The sequence below is a fragment of the Solanum stenotomum genome, chromosome 11 (assembly GCF_019186545.1).
Source record: "Solanum stenotomum isolate F172 chromosome 11, ASM1918654v1, whole genome shotgun sequence".
NCBI classification, from domain to species: Eukaryota; Viridiplantae; Streptophyta; class Magnoliopsida; order Solanales; family Solanaceae; genus Solanum; species Solanum stenotomum.
In genome coordinates this window covers 467677-485985 of record NC_064292.1, presented here as the reverse complement: position 1 = coordinate 485985, position 18309 = coordinate 467677, and the positions used below count along the sequence as shown (strand labels likewise).

The window sequence follows — 18309 nt, the reverse complement described above, 5'->3', positions numbered from 1 at the left end:
TAGGAGTAAATCACAACAAAAAAAATTAAATCAAACACTAAAAATTTAATAGATTAAAAATAAATAGCAAACAATTACACCATGCTTAGAAAAAGAATAAAAATTATTATCAAAACTACACCTCTAAATATGACTTCATATTAAAATTATACCCGAATTTTTATCTTATTGATAAGCATTCAATTCTGAAACTTTTTAATCCTGACTTCTCTTACCCAATGTAATAAAAAAAATAGGTCCCTTGGTTAACAAGTAGAATATGAATAATTAATGAGTCTATATGAACAAAAATATATATTCTTCATCCTCCCTTAAACAATCATTCACAATCCACAACTGTCAAAATCCTCTAAATACATACCTAGCTATATAGATAGTAAAATTAATATTAATGACCCTAACTCTTTTTTTTTTAATGTGTAATGCACATTTTATTAAATTCAGTCCCACAATAAATGATATTAGGATTAATTCCAAACTACCCCCAATATTAGGCACCCCACATCTTCAATATCTTTTTTTCTCTATAAATAGATATTAAAATCTCACTTGTCCATATAGTTTAATCATCAAAAAATACAATATGCAAGTTTTGAAAAGAGAAAAAATGGCAAGGCCAACAAGATGGAGTCCAACACCAGAACAACTTATGTTCTTAGAAGAAATGTATAGAAAAGGCTTAAGAAATCCAAATGCTACACAAATACAAAGTATTACTTGTCATTTGTCTTCATTTGGGAAAATTGAAGGGAAAAATGTGTTTTATTGGTTTCAAAACCATAAAGCTAGGGATAGACAAAAACTTAAGAAAAAACTTCTTGCACAAATGAATCAACAACAAATATTAGTTCAATATCCTATTGATGCTCATAGTACAACTACTGCTAGCAACTCCAATAATAATAATACCCTCTTTCATTGCCCTTCTACTGATCACTACCAAACATGTCCTGGTGGCCTTCTTCAAGAGGTATACACAAAAATAGTGTTTTTTTTTTTGGTTTTATTATTGCATGAGGAAACTATTTCATAAGTTTTTTCTATAGTTAGTTTAAGTATCTTTTTTTTTTTTTTTACAAATTTATACCATTAGACAGAGCGTCTCTATCTATGTGTTTGATTTTGTTAGAGAATATACTTGTCCCTAGTTGATTGTATAAGAAATTTAAGTAGTGTTTATGATGTCTTTGGTAACTATATATTTAAAGCGATAAGATTTTGGATTGGATGATTAGATTCTTTTATATGATATGATGTTAGCATTATATTTTGGTAATTATACATTTTCAAGTAACGTGTAAACCTTAGAACTAAGTTATATATTAATATGAGATGATGTTATTAGAAAATACACTTATTTCTCATCGGTTATGAAATATTTTCAAAGAGACTTATATTCGTGTTGGCTATCATTTTGATGGACAACTGTTTATGTCAATTTCTCTTAATGTATTTATACTTTCAAGATCTTGATTTTAATTCTTATTTTTCTTCTTTTTGTGTTATATAGGGTGGAATCAAAGAAGCATCATCTCAAGTAATGACTTATGTCTATCCAATGGATCTCTCAAGACCAACTGATCAAAATGTGGAAAATTGCATGATAAGACCCTATGGGAAAGATTGGATCGTGATGATGAACATTACTCCGAATAATTTACCATATTGTGTCGATCGACCCCTCAAAACACTACCACTTTTTCCCATAACAACAACCAATGACCTCAAAGACCAAACAACATCTTCCACTAGTTTAAGTCTCTGAGTTTAAGTTTTATATATTGTTATGAGTATAAATAATTTTTTACATCATCAGATTATTCCGGTGATACTATCTGTCATAACAAATAAAAATGATTTGATGGTGTAAATATTATTTATACTGATGATTTATATTGCTATAGGTCTATATAATAAAAGTCATTTTGCATGAGCTCTATGCGTAGTAGTGCAACTATCTATTTTTATTTCTTTGTACCAATAGAATTCTTTGCTTAAAAAAAAATGATGGCATAATAAGATATAGTACCTAGTTTTACTGTTTCAGTGTGTACCTTGTAAAGAGAGTTGAATGTTATTTAATTGATGGTTTCTGTTAACAGTTTGTATAGTTGCAACTTACCCGTAGTAGAAATATCTGAATTGTCTAATTCTATGTGAAAAGTTATTTTGCATGATGAGCTCATTGCAAACTAGTAGTACTTGACAAGGATTTAAATGTCATGTCAAATTAAAATTAGACAAATTAATGAAACAAAGTGAGTAACAAATATTCTCTTTTTGATTAGTTAAAGTTTTTAAATAAGGTGGTCAAAATGATTCAATATGATACTTGCTCTGTTTGTATTTAAAATAGATTTTTATTTTTATTTGTCACTTTTAACGTTTTAAGAAAAGACAATTAATTTTTTTCAAGACCTAATGCTAAACATCAATTAATATGAGCATTATGGTAAAAAAAAATATTCGTATCAATTATTATTTCTTAAGAGATATGCAAAATCTAAAATGTACAAGTAAAAATGAACGGAACGAGTATAAGATTAGACAAATGAACTTCAGGTTCAATTCTCACCGCCTCCCAAGAAGGAAAAAAAAAGCATTTTCGTGTCTTTTGTCCATGAAAAAGAATTAGTTAAACACAGAAACAGATCCAAATTTTAATTAATCTTTGATAATTGGTTCAAACTTTTGTACTTGTTGAACCTATAGTGACTTTTCTTGAGCCGTATATCAGAAATTATTTTTTTATTTAGTAAAAATACTTAAAATTTACATACATCTTATTTTTTAAAATATTTTACTGATCAGTATAATGTTATTGTTGAAATTATAGTAATTTCTTACGTGTATATCTATGTTTTGCTCTTTCCAAGCAAGAGAGCTTCTTGAGACATGACATATAATTAAAAAATAAAAAGTGTAATTTTTTTTATTTTCTCTGTTTCAATTTATATAACTAATTGATACAAACTTATAGAAAAAAAGAAAAATTTTAAAATTTATGATCTAAAATAAATTATAATTTTTTATGTGAACTATAAATTATCTTATTAAAAATTAAATTAAATTATAGTTACTATATAGAGTATAAAAATATATCATTCTTTTAAATATTTAACTAAAAAAATATGTCATTGAAACAAAAGAAGTAAGGGAATGTTTGGTAGAGTGTATTGGAGAAGATAATGTTTGCATTAGCTTGATGTATTATTAGTAACTTGTTTGATACACTTTTCTAACCTATGCATAACTAATGCATGTATTAGTAATTAATACACTCTATTGTGTATTGAAGAGTGTATTACTAATACCATCTATTTATATGCATTAGTAACTCAATGGGTTCTAATGCATGATTTAACATTATTAAAGACACAATTGCCCTCAAAAACGTTTTTTACATCCTTTCAATTATATTTGTGGAGGGTATTTTTGTAAACAAATATTTTTTCTAAAAAAATTATGTAATGCATAATATTTTTAGTACACCCAACCAAACATTGCATTAAAAAAATCTCACATAACTAATGCAAGTATAACTAATACAAGTATTACCAATGCAAATATTACTAATATACTATATTTTACATTTACCAAACGACCCCTAATAGTGTAATCATTTTGATCAAACAATCACACACTTCAACGAAAAAGTGCCATAAAATATTGCCTGCATGCAGTTTAACTGTTTGAGTGTGTACTTATTAGTCTGTTACCAGTCTGAGTACTGGTAAATAGTATCTGAATTGCCTCAATCGATTTTTTTATTAAGACAATTTAAAATATATATGTGTAATTATATAAAGAAATCGAAGGAAATTTAATATATATATATATATTTTTATTTTTTTTTATCGAAGAAAGTAAGAATGAATCCCTTAGATCCGTCAATGATTCAGCTAAAATATTCACTAAGGAATTCAAAATATGAAAAAGTAAATCCACAAATTGATCGAAGAAAATCCAACATCTATCATATATATATATATATATTTATTTTTATTTTTATTTTTTTTATAATATTTATATAAATAATTAATATAATTTTTCAGTCAAGAAAATTTAGATAAACGTCACGTAGCATCAAGTTGGATCCACCCCTACGAAAGGCTAAAGCTGACACAAATACATTTATAATGAATGCATGCAGATTACTATAAATTGGAGTATTAATGGACGTTATATATATGGGTGTGCTCGTAAGAGAAAAAAATATCAGCTACTATAACAATTCATTATTCATGTCATGAATCCATCTGCTTCAATCTTGGTGGACAATGAGGAATTTAATACAACACAATTATCTCTTCGTTTATATTTATTTATTTATTTTATGTCTTACGGATTTCGTAAAAGATAATGATTAGCATGAGTATTTTTATTTTATATTTATTTTAATTTTTAATTAATGTATAATTTTATGCCTTAAAAAATAATTTGGAGAATAAATAATTAATTTGAAGATATTTTTGAAATACTGAAAAAGTAAAAATTAACGGAAGGAGTAATCTTTATACTAAAAACAGATTTGTTGTTTTCTTTTTATAGGGAATATTTGTCTCAGACGTAACTATCTGTTGGGATTATTAAAATTAGTTAATTTAAATTATCTATCATTTTAAAAGTTTTAGGAATAATTAATTATTTTTCTCATTTTATCCTTGGTAGATTTTTGTCATTAGTAAAGATGATATATATATATAGAGAGAGAAAAAAATAAACATTTGATGGAAAGAGATTATAATTAAGATATAAGAAATAATAGAAATTTATCATTTTCTTTAATATACCCTCATCATAAATAACTAAGTAAAGTACTACTAGTCAAATGTAGATTTTTTCGACGTGATTATTAAGTAAAGCACTAGGTTTACTTTGGGACTCAAAGGTGAAAGGATAGAAATTCATGGATGAAATTCTACATACTTGATAAGAAAATATTTGATAAAATTCTTAAATTTGAAGCTTGAAGATGAGGAATCCTAGTACTTGCTTGAGAAAACTTAAAACATATTGTTATGATGATTCTAAGTGATAGATGTGAATGAGCATGTTTAGTCGACTAAATTCTCCTTAATCCCAATTAGAATAGGCTAAAACATCGTGATTTAGAAGTTAAAACAGTGGAAAGGGACCAAAACAACTTTAACTGATCGAAAAGTTGTCGAAACATTCCACAGGGCCATCTATGGATTGTGGTTTGATCTATTGCCTGTAGGTCCCATCCGTGAAATTCAGGCTGAAATTTATAGTCTCAAAAGTTCATACTATGAGACCAATTTATGACTCATTGATTGATTTATGACCCATGGAAAGTAAACTAAGTAGGCGTTTGGCCATGCGATACCATATCACGATATGGTGTCATGAGATGGAATCAGCGTTTGGACATGCGATTTCACACTGATTCCATCTCATGATTCCATATCATGAGAGGTGATACCATATTCTCTAAAAACCATGATATGGAATCACCATGTGATTCCATATCATGATTTGAGATATTTTAATACAATAATTGATCCATGAGTTTATATTTTGTTAAAACAACCCCACATTTATATCTACTAACCATTTGTTTCATATGTACATAAAATTTATAATCACATAATTACTTTTTAAAATTTATTATTCTCACCAATATAAAATTTATTATCACTTTAAATTTGGTGAATATAAATGATAAAGTAGAAATTCATTTGGTGAATATAAATGAGAACGAAGGGAGTAATACTTTTTTGATTTTTCATAATAAAAAAAAACGTCTTAATCTTATGACTAAGCATAATATTGATAAAAGACAATTTTCATTGGCGGTGCCGCACTTTCTTAATCTTAGTATTTGCAAAATGTTCGTTCACATGACTGAAGGATATCAAGTCCAATTGATTGAGGACTTAGGAAAATTTGATCAATTAGTTATTAATATTTAGTCAAGTGGACTAGTTATAATTTTTTTGATTAAATTTTATTAGAAGTGTTTTTGACTCAAACTTGTGGTAACTTTTTAAAATTTCGTTATTCAATAATATTTAACTATTGATTTTTCTTGTAAATAGTTAGAAGTTAGTGATGTTTGTTAATTTTTATCTTAGTGCATTTAACTTCTAAGTTAATATTTACTCACTAATGTATGTTTTTTTTCTACTTTATAGGTTATTTGTAAGAGTAGTTGAGAGATATGAACATATCAAGTACAATTTATGTTCAATTTTTTTTAATTAAATTAAAGTTAGATGAAACAATTATTTAACTGAAGAACAAATAACTTTGTAATAATTTATTATGCGATTTTATAATTTTTGTTTATTTGATAAGATTGAATAAACAATTGGGGCTATTTTAATAGTTTTACAACTTATGGGATTTTTATGTTTATGAGAAAATATACAACACAAAAATTCCATATCGCATGTCCAAACAAACCTTCAATTTCATCTCATGATTCCATATCATGATACCATATCGCATGGCCAAACGGGCACTAAAAATCAGCTTCAAAAGTTCATTTTATGAGCTTAAATTACGAATCGTAATTTGATATTTGACTCATAGATTGAATTTGTAAAACTCAAATTTTGAAATCTTTGCTGAATATAATTATATTTAAATAATTATAACTTCAAATATTAATTTTTATTTAAATAATTACACTCACAAATCTCTATCAGTTCGACACTTGATTTAATGACTTCATTATTTGTACGATTACAAATATGTCTTTGGGAGCAATAGTTTTTTAAAAAAATTACCTAAAAATTTATAAATTTCTTTGAAAGGATAAAGGAATTTGAAAAAAAAAAACAAAACCAAAAAAAGGTTGTTGTGATTTTTGTTGACTTTTGTATTTTTTTAATTTAATAACGAGTTGACTTTGTATTTTTAAGTATAAAATTAAAGTCCTGTTCAACCATTAATTATCATTTTATATAATAACTGGTTTGATGGAATTACGTTGTCATCTTATTTTTCTTTTCATTTTAATTTGCAATCACATTTAGGTACCACTTTTATAATAGTTTTACTCATTAATGAAGTTAGTGATTTGACAAAGGGTGTGTGCAAATTTTTTTTCTTAGTTGTGCTAGTGGTGTGTAAAATTAAATATACTCTCAGAATAACTAACAATTAACATTGTATACCTCATATTTTTTCGGTAAAGGATGTGCATTGGACCACTCTTTGCTTAAGGTGACTCCACTCATGTCTCTACCCTGTAATCTATATTTCTTGCAGATTTATCTTTCAAATTATTAATATGTGTGTAACATTATATAACAATAAAAAATAATACAATGTATCCAAACATTATATTATATTCTATCGATGTAATGTAACATAATACAACACAAATATAAAATGGAACCACAACTTTTGGTGATATTATATGTTGAAAATGATATATGTATATGAGATTTAGTGAATTTGAGGAGTATATTCTATATTAGCCACTCGATTCAAGCAAAGATGACCTCACTCTCAATATTATAAAAAGGGAAAATTGCCTGATATATTCTTTAATTTTATCATTTAGAGCTGATATATCTCTCATTATGAAAGTGGCTGATACATATTCTTATTGTTATAAAAGGAGCTCACATATACTATTCATCTAACGGAAGTGAAAAATTAGTTTTTAATTTATTTTTTTGACTTTATTTTTTTAAAAAAAAAACATGTAGGGGTATATATACGATCCTTCTAAAAAAGTTCAATGTATATTTTAATTTTTTTCATACAAAAATTATTTTTTGACTTCTTTGATTATCATTACTAGTATACATGCCCGCACGTTGCACGGATAATTTAAAATGTAATAATTTTATAATTAAAAATAATTAATAAAATATGTTATGCACTTAATAATATATTTAATTTGTTACAATAATAATAATATAATAATAATACAAATCATTAACTTATTTATTTGAGCACATTGAATTAATATTATTAGTACACAATTTATTTTAACTATAACTATATCAGCTACGCTTTTCGTTTTATAATATATCAGGTTAAATTCTTTGTAAGGATACTATTAATTTTATGAACATCTTATCTTTGATCAAATATCAAATACTTCAAATAGTTTTGTTTGTTTGTACTTTATTCATATCGTTTGAATAAAAAAGTATGTTAGTAATTTATTAATTCTAACATTTCATAAGAAATATTTAATATCATAAAATTAGATGGTATGTTGATACATTTTTTATATATATTTTATTGAAAATCAAAAGATTTTACAATTTTGTTTTTCTGTATTAAATTTGTGCTACAATATGATAGAAAATTGATTTAAGGTAAAAATAATTTTAATAAATACAACCCCAGTGAAAGTAATTTTTTTTAAAAAAGAAGTAACCGAATATAAAGGTAAAACTGACATATTGTTGAGATAGTCAGTTTTTAGAAAAATTAATTTTAAATAAATTAAAAGGAAACAATAGTTGAGGTAATTTTAAAAATAGTTTTTTCTTTTGGATATTTGTAAATAATCCAAATGGTTGATTATTATTTTTAATGTTTTAAATATTTTATTTTATGTTTAGTTTTATTATATTTGTCATTGTTTTTATTAACTAAAAAGTAAAAAGATAACAGTATTAATATCTTTATTTTGAGTTGATATTATTTCAAACTGTGTGTGCAGTTATATCCTAGACAAATTTGATGAAGATATGGTTATTATAACTTGAAATTGTTTAAATTATTTTATTTTTAAAATTAGGATTTAATTGTCAGTTTTTTATTTTAAAAAATAAATTAAAATGCTCAACTTTCACAGTTAATAGGATTCCATAATTCATGGCTAGTTGGTGAAAGTCTTTATGTCGTATTTTATTTTAATTGAAAATAATTTTCAAAATCATCTCCTAGCCAAATTTGATGAAAGTATGATTGTAACTACTTGGAACAACTCTTTTTAAAAAAAGAAAAAGAAAAAAAGACGAATTAAATTGCTAATATTTTTAGAATATAAAATAAATTTAAAACTATCAATTTTCACAGTACGGTTCCATAATTTGTGGATAGTTGGTGAAAGTCTTTACTCATCATTTTTTCCATTTAAATTAATTTTCAAACTTATCACCTATCTAAATTTGCAACACAAATTTAAAACATATTTTTTTGAAAAAATTAAACACAAAATTATAATTGTTGTAAATCATTTTGGTGGTTAAATGGATGACCATAACTCCTTGGTTAATTTCCCTCCTTTATGAGTAGTAATGTTGTTGATAATGTGGTCAAATGGATGACCATAACTCCTAGGTTAATTTCATCCTTTATTGGTAGTAATGTTGTTGATAATATGGTTAATTGGATGACCATAACTCCTAGGTTTATTTCCTCCTTAATGGGTAGTAATTCTCAAGGTTTAATGTAATGTTTATGACACCTTTTGGTATTCCTCAATGTAATCCTATAAATAGTGGTGTTGAGAATAATGTTGAATACACTTGAAAGAAAGAATGTTAGTTTATATTGTTCCTCTTGTCTTATAGTCTTCTTCTCTTCCTCTTTATATTGTTCTTTTGTCCTTAAGTTTTACAACACGTTATCAGCACGAAACTCTAATATCATTTCGATTTTTCCAAGTTAAGCTTCTGATAAATAAAATTCCCTAATCTTCAGTTGGTTCAAAATGAGTAATGGAGATATGTGTCTTCTTGATAGTGCTATAACTCACACTATTTTAAGAGAAAAGAAATATTTCTCTACTTTGATTGTGAAAAAGGCTTATGTTAATACAATATCTGGTAGTGCAAAATTAATTGAGGGCTCTGGAAGAGCGGTCTTACTACTACCTGGGGGAACGATATTAACTATTGAAATGCATTGTACTGTAGTGCGTCTCAAAGAAACTTATTAAGTTTCAAGGTTATTCGCAAAAATGGATATCATGTTGAGACTGCCAATGAAGGAAAGGTTGAATACCTTTACATTACTACAATAAAATTGGGGCAAAAATATGTGCATGAAAAATTACCCGCATTTTCTTCTGGATTGTACCATACAAGTATTAGTATGGTTGAATCACATGCCATAGTAAACAAAGGGCTTTCTAATTCTAATGATTTTATCATTTGGCATGACCGGTTGGGTCATCCCGGTTATAATATGATGCGCAAAATTATTGAGAATTCACATGGGCATACTTTGAAGAATTAGAAAATTCTTCATTTAAAGAAATTCTCTTGTGCTGCTCGTTCTCAAGGAAAATTGGTTATTAAACCATCAGTAGCTAAGGTTGGGATTGAAACCCCTGCATTTTTGGAATGTATACATGGTGATATATGTGGGCCAATTCACCCTCCATGTGGGCCATTTAAATATTATATGGTCTTGATAGATGCATTTACAAGATGGTCACATGTGTGCTTATTATCAACTCGCAATATGGCTTTTGCGAGGTTGTTGGCTCAAATAATAAGATTAAGAGCATAATTTCCAGATTATGCAATAAAGACAATTCGTCTTGATAATGCTGGTGAGTTTACATCGTAGGCCTTTAATGATTATTGTTTCTCCACTGGAATACATCCAGTTGCTCATGTTCACACTCAAAATGGTCTAGCGAAATCTTTGATTAAGCGTCTCCAATTGATAGCTAGACCATTGTTAATGAGGACAAAGTTGCCTGTTTCAATATGGGGACATGCTATTTTGCATGCAGCAGCATCGGTGCGCATAAGACCAACTAGTTATCATGAATTCTCTTCATTACAGTTAGTTTTTGGTCATGAGCCAAATATTTTCCATTTTAGAATTTTTGGGTGCGCGGTATACGTTCCAATTGCCCCACCGCTACGCACAAAGATGGGTCCCCAAAGAAGGTTGGGAGTGTATGTTGGGTATGAATCTGCTTTTATTATCAAATATTTGAAACCTATGACAGAAGATATATTTACGGCAAGGTTTGCTGATTGTCATTTTGATGAATCAGTATACCCAACATTAGGGGGAGAACATAAACAGTTGGAAAAAGAGATAGATTGGAATTCATTATCTCTATCTCATTTGGATCCTCGAACAAATCAATGTGAGCAAGAGGTTAAAAAGATGATTTATTTGCAAAATGTTGCAAATCAATTGCCAGATGCATTTACTAACCTTCCAAGCGTTACTAAATCTTATATTCCAACTGCAAATGCTCCAGTTCGAGTTGATGTCCCGATAGGACAAATTGTTAAAGCAAATGAGTCTAAATCACGTTTAAAACGTGGTAGGCCAATTGGTTCAAAAGATAAAAATTCTCGAAAAAGAAAAGGAACAAATGATCATGAAGATCATACCATAGAGGAAATTGCTCAAGAAGAGTCCCGAGACATAACAAATGATAAGACCACAAAGAAGGTCCAAATAACTGAAAATAATGAGAATGAAGAAATCTCAATAAGTTATGTCTCGACAAGAAAAATGTGAAATCGAAATAGTATTGTGGTGGACAATATTTTTGCTTATAATGTTGTTGTTGAAATAATGCAACATGGTGAGGATTTTGAACCAAAATCTGTCAATGAATGTAGACAGAGAAATGATTGGCCAAAATGGAAGGAAGCAATTCAAGCGGAATTGACTTCACTTGAAAAACATGACATTTTTGGACCAATAGTCCAAACACCTAAAGGTGTCAAGCCAGTGGGGTACAAATGGGTTTTTGTGCGAAAACGAAATGAAAAAGGTGAAGTCGTCAGATATAAAGCACGATTTGTGGCACAAGATATTTCGCAAAGGCCTGACATTGATTATGTGGAGACATATTCTCCAGTGGTGGATGCAATTACCTTCAGGTATCTAATAAATCTGGCATTTCATGAAAAGCTTGAAATGCGTCTAATGGATGTTGTCACAGCCTATTTATATGGCTCATTGGACCACGATATTTTCATGAAAGTTCCTGAAGCATACAATGTGCCTGACGCATATAAAAATTCGCAAGAAAATTATTCGATAAGGCTTCAAAAATCCTTATATGGATTGAAACAATCAGGGCGAATGTGGTACAATTGTCTTAGCCAATTTTTGCTAAAGGAAGGGTACAGAAATGACCCTATTTGTCTTTGTGTTTTTATAAAAAGGTCTGGATCTGATTTTGTTATAATAGCTGTATATGTTGATGATTTAAATAACATTGGCACTCCTAAAGAAATTTCAAAAGCCGTTGAGTGTTTAACAAAAAAATTTGAAATGAAAGATCTTGGTAAGACAAAATTTTGTCTTGACCTACAGATTGAGCATTTGAAAAGTGGAATATTTGTTCATCAACATACACAGAAAAGGTTTTAAAGCGATTTTACATGGATAAATCACATCCATTGAGTACCCCGATGGTTGTGAGATCGCTTGACATACATAAAGATCCATTTCGACCTCAAGAAAATGACTTCTTGGCAATGAAACTCCATATCTTAGTGCCATTGGGGCGCTTATGTATCTTGTTAATAATATTCGACCAGATATTTGTTTTGCAGTAAGTTTATTGGCAAGATTCAGCTCGTCTCCAACAAAGAGACATTGGAATGGAGTCAAACATATATTAAGATATCTTCAGGGAACCATTGATATGGGATTATTTTATTCTAATAAATCCAAGTCAGAAATGATTGGTTATGCAGATGCTGAATATTTGTCTGATTCACATAAAGCTCGATCTCAGACATGCTATTTATTTACATATGGAGGCACAGCTATATCTTGGCGTTCAATGAAGCAAACATTAGCTGCTACTTCTTCAAATCATGCCGAAATAATAGTCATCCATGAAACGAGTCGGAAATGTGTTTGGTTGAGATCAATGACTCAACATATTCAAGAAATGTGTGGTTTTTCTATGGAAAAAGATATTCCAACTACATTATACGAAGACAAGGCTGCATGTATAGCTCAACTGAAGGGAGGATATATTAAAGGAGATAGAACAAAACACATTTCACCAAAATTCTTTTTCACTCATGATCTTGAGAAAAAAGGTGAAATAAATGTTCAACAAATTCGCTCAGTTGATAATTTAGCGGATCTTTTCACTAAAGCATTACCAACCTCAACATTTGAAAAGTTGGTATTCAAGATTGGAATGCGTCGTCTCCAAGAAATTAAATGATGTTCGCAACAGGGGGAGTAAACTACGCGCTGCACTCTTTTTCCCTTGACCTAGGTTTTATCCCAATGGGTTTTCCTGGCAAGGTTTTTAACGAGGCAACAAACAAAGCGTATTACAAGATATGTGTACTCTTTTGTCCTTCACTAAGATTTTTTTTTTCCACAGGGTTTTTTTTTCTTAGTAAGGTTTTAACGAGACATATTATCATCAATGGTCATTCAAGGGGGAGTGTTGTAAATCATTTTGGTGGTTAAATGGATGACCATAACTCCTTGGTTAATTTTCCTCCTTTATGAGTAGTAATGTTGTTGATAATGTGGTCAAATGGATGACCATAACTCCTAGGTTAATTTCATCCTTTATTGGTAGTAATGTTGTTGATAATATGGTTAATTGGATGACCATAACTCCTAGGTTTATTTCCTCCTTAATGGGTAGTAATTCTCAAGGTTTAATGTAATGTTTATGACACCTTTTGGTATTGCTCAATGTAATCCTATAAATAGTGGTGTTGAAAATAATGTTGAATACACTTGAAAGAAAGAATGTTAGTTTATATTGTTCCTCTTGTCTTATAGTCTTCTTCTCTTCCTCTTTATATTGTTCTTTTGTACTTAAGTTTTACAACAATAACGTATTTTTTAAAAATTTAAAACTCCCAATTTTCATATTAATGGGATCCATAATTCATGGATAGCTAGTGAAAGTCTTTACTTAGCTTTTATTTTAATTTAAGTTAATTTTCATTCTTATATCCTAGCTATATTTGATGAAAATATGATTAGAATTACATGGAATTGTTCATTTCTTGATTATTATTTAAAATAACGAATTTAAATTTTTGAATGTTTTAAAAATTAAAAGGAAATATATTTATTTTTTACCATTGCCAGTATAATCTTGAAATGATCAAAAATGAAAAATGATGATGTACTTTGTTGTATTTCTTTTATCATTTCAGTCATTGTATGTTCCTTCTTGATCTTTTTTTTCTTCTTCTTGATCTCCTTCGTCATCTTAATATTTCTTTTGTTGTCCACTTTAATCTTCATTGTTGTAATATCGATAACATCAACGTCGTCGTCATTATCATTGTAGTCGTTGTTGAAATCGTTGTCATATTAACGTTTTCAACATCATTCGATAAATAAATAAATTGCAAGCTGATATATGTCAACTTTCATTTATATTAATATAGAGAGATAGTACTATTATCTTCATTTATATGTAAATTAAATATAGTTAAATACATTTATTAACATATGAAAAGATAAATTTGTGAAATAGTAAGAGTTTATTTAGAATTCTATAAACATGAGTTTCTAGTTTTAATTAAGTTAATTTTTTTTTTTTTTGAAAATATAATATCTTCAAATTCAAATACTTCTAATCTTTCAATTCAAAATTTCCATTATAGTTTCATCATTAACTGCATGTTAAAAAAAATAAGATTAAAGAATTATAAATATGAAATATGCAGTAAGCAAAGAATCATAAATTATATGTAAATACATCAACACAGTTTGATTTTAAAACAAAACATAAGATGAAAAAAATTAAAATATTACATGCTTGGCATAGTTATCGAATATAGTCTTAAAAGTGTTTCTCCTTCTACAACAACATATATTCATTACATAAATGGCTTGATCGTAACTTCATCAATTGATCATCTTCAACATCTAAAACTTCCAAAATAAAGTACAATTATTGATAATATAAACCACATAAAACAGAAGAAAAAGATAATAATAAAAATAATAAAAATTACCTTTCCATGAATGGTAAGGATTATTATTGTTTAGAATTTCCTTTATTGAGATGCATTTTTTTCTTGGAAAAACTAAAGAAAAGACTACCGTATTTAAATTTAGTGAGTTAATACGGTTGAGTTTTTTTGGGGAAGGAAGTTAAGTAAGTGGGTGAGGAATTTTAGGGATAATTATTTATAGTTGAAGTTTCTTTTTATTTTTTTAAAAAACAAAAAAAAAAGTTAAAAAAGAATAGATAATTAGATAGGTTTAGATTTCTTTACAATTTTGTATATCGCTTAAATATGCTTTAGTGTTATTTAAACGGTAAGTTGCAAAATGTATGTTTTTTTTAAAAAAATTGTTTTATATTGTTATTTATTTTTAAAGTTGAATTTAAATATTAAGCTCCAAAATATATTTTTTTTAAAAGTAGTTTTATATTGTTATTTGTTTTTAAAATTGAATTTAAATGTTAAGTTTCAAAACGTTTTTTAAAAAAAAATGTTTTATATTGTTCTTTGTTTTTAATATTGAATTTATTATTTAAATTAACTAAAAATATCAGTTTTAAAACTAAAATTTAAGAATAATTGTGGTAATGACACGTGACATTTTTTCTCTCCTATTATATATAGCTACATTATTATTATTATTATTATATTGTTATTATCATTATTATTATTATTATTATTATTATCATTATTATTATATTAAATTGTACTTCAATTTTAAAATTGTATTTCAAAAAGAAAAATTTTAAATTCAAATTTAAAAATAGTTTTCGTGGAAACAGATTCCTTTAAAATCCAAATTAAAAACAGTAACCTTTATTTCTTTTTGGTTAATTTAAGATAGATAATTAAAATATTTTTAATTAATTTTTGAATTTTAAAATTGTTAAATTTGTTTTGATGTTGACATGTGTCATTCTAATTCTAATTATTGACATGTGTCTATATTTATTTATTGATTATTAAATATTTAAAAATATTTAAAATTCTGAAAATTTTGTGGTGTTGAGATGTGTCATTTTTTCTTCTCCTTTTATATATAGATAGATTATTATCATTATTATTATTATTATTATATTAAATTGTACTTCAATTTTAAAATTGTATTTCAAAAAGAAAATTTTTAAATTCAAATTTAAAAATAGTTTTCGTGGAAACTGATTCCTTTAAAATCCAAATTAAAAACAGTAACCTTTATTTCTTTTTGGTTAATTTAAGATAGATAATTAAAACATTTTTAATTAATTTTTGAATTTTAAAATTGTTAAATTTGTTGTGATGTTGACATGTGTCATTCTAATTCTAATTATTGACATGTGTCTATATTTATTTATTTAATTATTGATTATTAAATATTTAAAATTATTTAAAATTCTGAAAATTTTGTGGTGTTGACATGTGTCATTTTTCTTCTCCTTTTATATATAGATAGATTCGAGTTTCTTATTCATATTTTCTTTCATTCTTTAGTGTAAAGAAAAAATTTAAAACTAATTTTTTTCAGCTATATTGTAATTTAGTTTTTGTATTGTAAAAAAAATAAAAAAATGGGGCATGTATAATAATTTTACAAGAAAATTAGTGAAATATCAAAAAAAATTAACCATCAAAATAATAAATTTAAATTAGTCGTTGAAACAAAAAAATCAAAAAAAAAAAAAACATGTGAGGAGGATCAAATACACCCCATATGGATATTATTTTTTTGAAAAAAAATAATTTAAAAAATTAAATTAAAATATTTTTTTCACTTCTATTGAAGGAAAAGGGTATATGTGAGCCATTTGTATAAAAACTAAGGATATATCATATCCTTTTCCCTTATAAAAATTAAAAAAATATTTGTCAATATCAACATATCTTTGACACCTCTGTATCACTTAATTAAATTTGTTGACTCTATGCCATATATGCCACTCAATCGAATCAAGATGACAGCACTCTTATATTATTAAAATGTTTATAAAATTCTAATGTTTATCAACATATCTTAAAAGTTGTTAACTAATTAAATGCTACCATTATTTTAATTTATTTTCATGTGGAAATTTTCAGAGAATCAATTCAGAAAATTAAAAGAAATAAATATGTAGTGCTTTTATAAGGGGAGTTGATATTCTTAATTGATAAGTCACGAGAATAATTATTGCTCAAAGGGAGACAGTGTGAAAAGAAAAATAATATGGAGAAGCACATGCACAACTTTAAGGATAGTTATTAATGCCCAAAAAAAATTCATTATATTTTGTTACTCTTTTGTCTTAATTAAAGCAGACATGACATTAGGGAGTATCGCTATCAAGTGAGTTAGACCACAATGTGTATGGAGACATATCAATTAAAGTAAATTAAGTAGGGAGTGTATTATTTCATTAGTGGGTCTATTAAGCACAAATTTAAATTAATTGAGCTAATAAATTTTGAATATCGAAAGACTAAAAAAAAAATCTATCTTTTAGATGAAAAATCTTTTAATTTCCATTTCTCGTAAACTATAAAATATAGTTTCAATTGCTTTAACAAGCATCTCTAGAAAATGATTCTATCAAAGACAATATATGAACGCATGTATACGTAATGAATCTAAATTGTATAAATAGTGAATAGTCGTTTGGATGTGATGTATAATTATATAGTAGAGATGTAAATATCCATATACACTGTTATACAGTATTTATATATTGTAGCCGTTCATCTTTATTAACGAGTTGATTTTTTAAAAATCTTGACTAGCTTAAATCTCCTCAATCTAGTCCCAAATTTTAGATATGATCTCCTCTTGATATTTTGAGTCTTTTGATATATTATTCACTCAAAACAATTCACGTTTACGATAAGTCGAATTTGAACATTCGAGCTTTGAAACTCTTTAATGGCGGATGGCATCAATTCAAATCTTCCTCTAAACAACTCAAATTTTAGATGGGCTCCTCTCGATATCTCAATTATTTTAATATATTATTCACTCAAAAACGGTTCACGTTCTGACTGAATTTTTAAACAATATCAATTGTTTGTTTGTCTCCAATTATAAGTGAAAAGGCCTCTTGGCCCTGTATAAGTCCACCCAAAAACATGATAAATATCAAACATTGCAATCCCTTCTATTCTCAGCCCAATAAGTGAGTAAAGCCAAGCCCAAAAGTGAACTCAAATTGTAATTAGCCAAACTAGGCAAAGGTCATGCTTGGTATGTCTCACATCACCCGTTATTAAAAAGAACTTTCACGTGTTTGATTCATAAAAAAAAAAATCAAGCCGCATGTGAGAGCATTTGGGCATGTCGGCTCTCTCTAACAGCTTAAGCTTTACGTTGTCTCAAAGACTTGTGAGAATGGGAAGAAATGAACCTTCTCACTATAGTATCACATGATGCTCTCTAAACTAAAATGAAGAGATACATAAAGACTTGAGACTGAATGTACAAATTTGC

General features: G+C 27.1%; 1 protein-coding gene across 1 annotated transcript; it reads left to right on the top strand.

Moving 5' to 3' along the window:
* Positions 1-578: 578 nt before the first annotated feature.
* On the top strand, positions 579-1893 carry LOC125844824 (WUSCHEL-related homeobox 3-like). The gene is made up of 2 exons (XM_049524163.1): positions 579-970; positions 1511-1893. The coding sequence occupies exons 1-2, from the start codon at positions 584-586 to the stop codon at positions 1763-1765; spliced, it is 642 nt and encodes a 213-aa protein (XP_049380120.1). The 5' UTR covers positions 579-583; the 3' UTR covers positions 1766-1893.
* The last annotated feature ends 16416 nt before the right edge of the window (positions 1894-18309 follow it).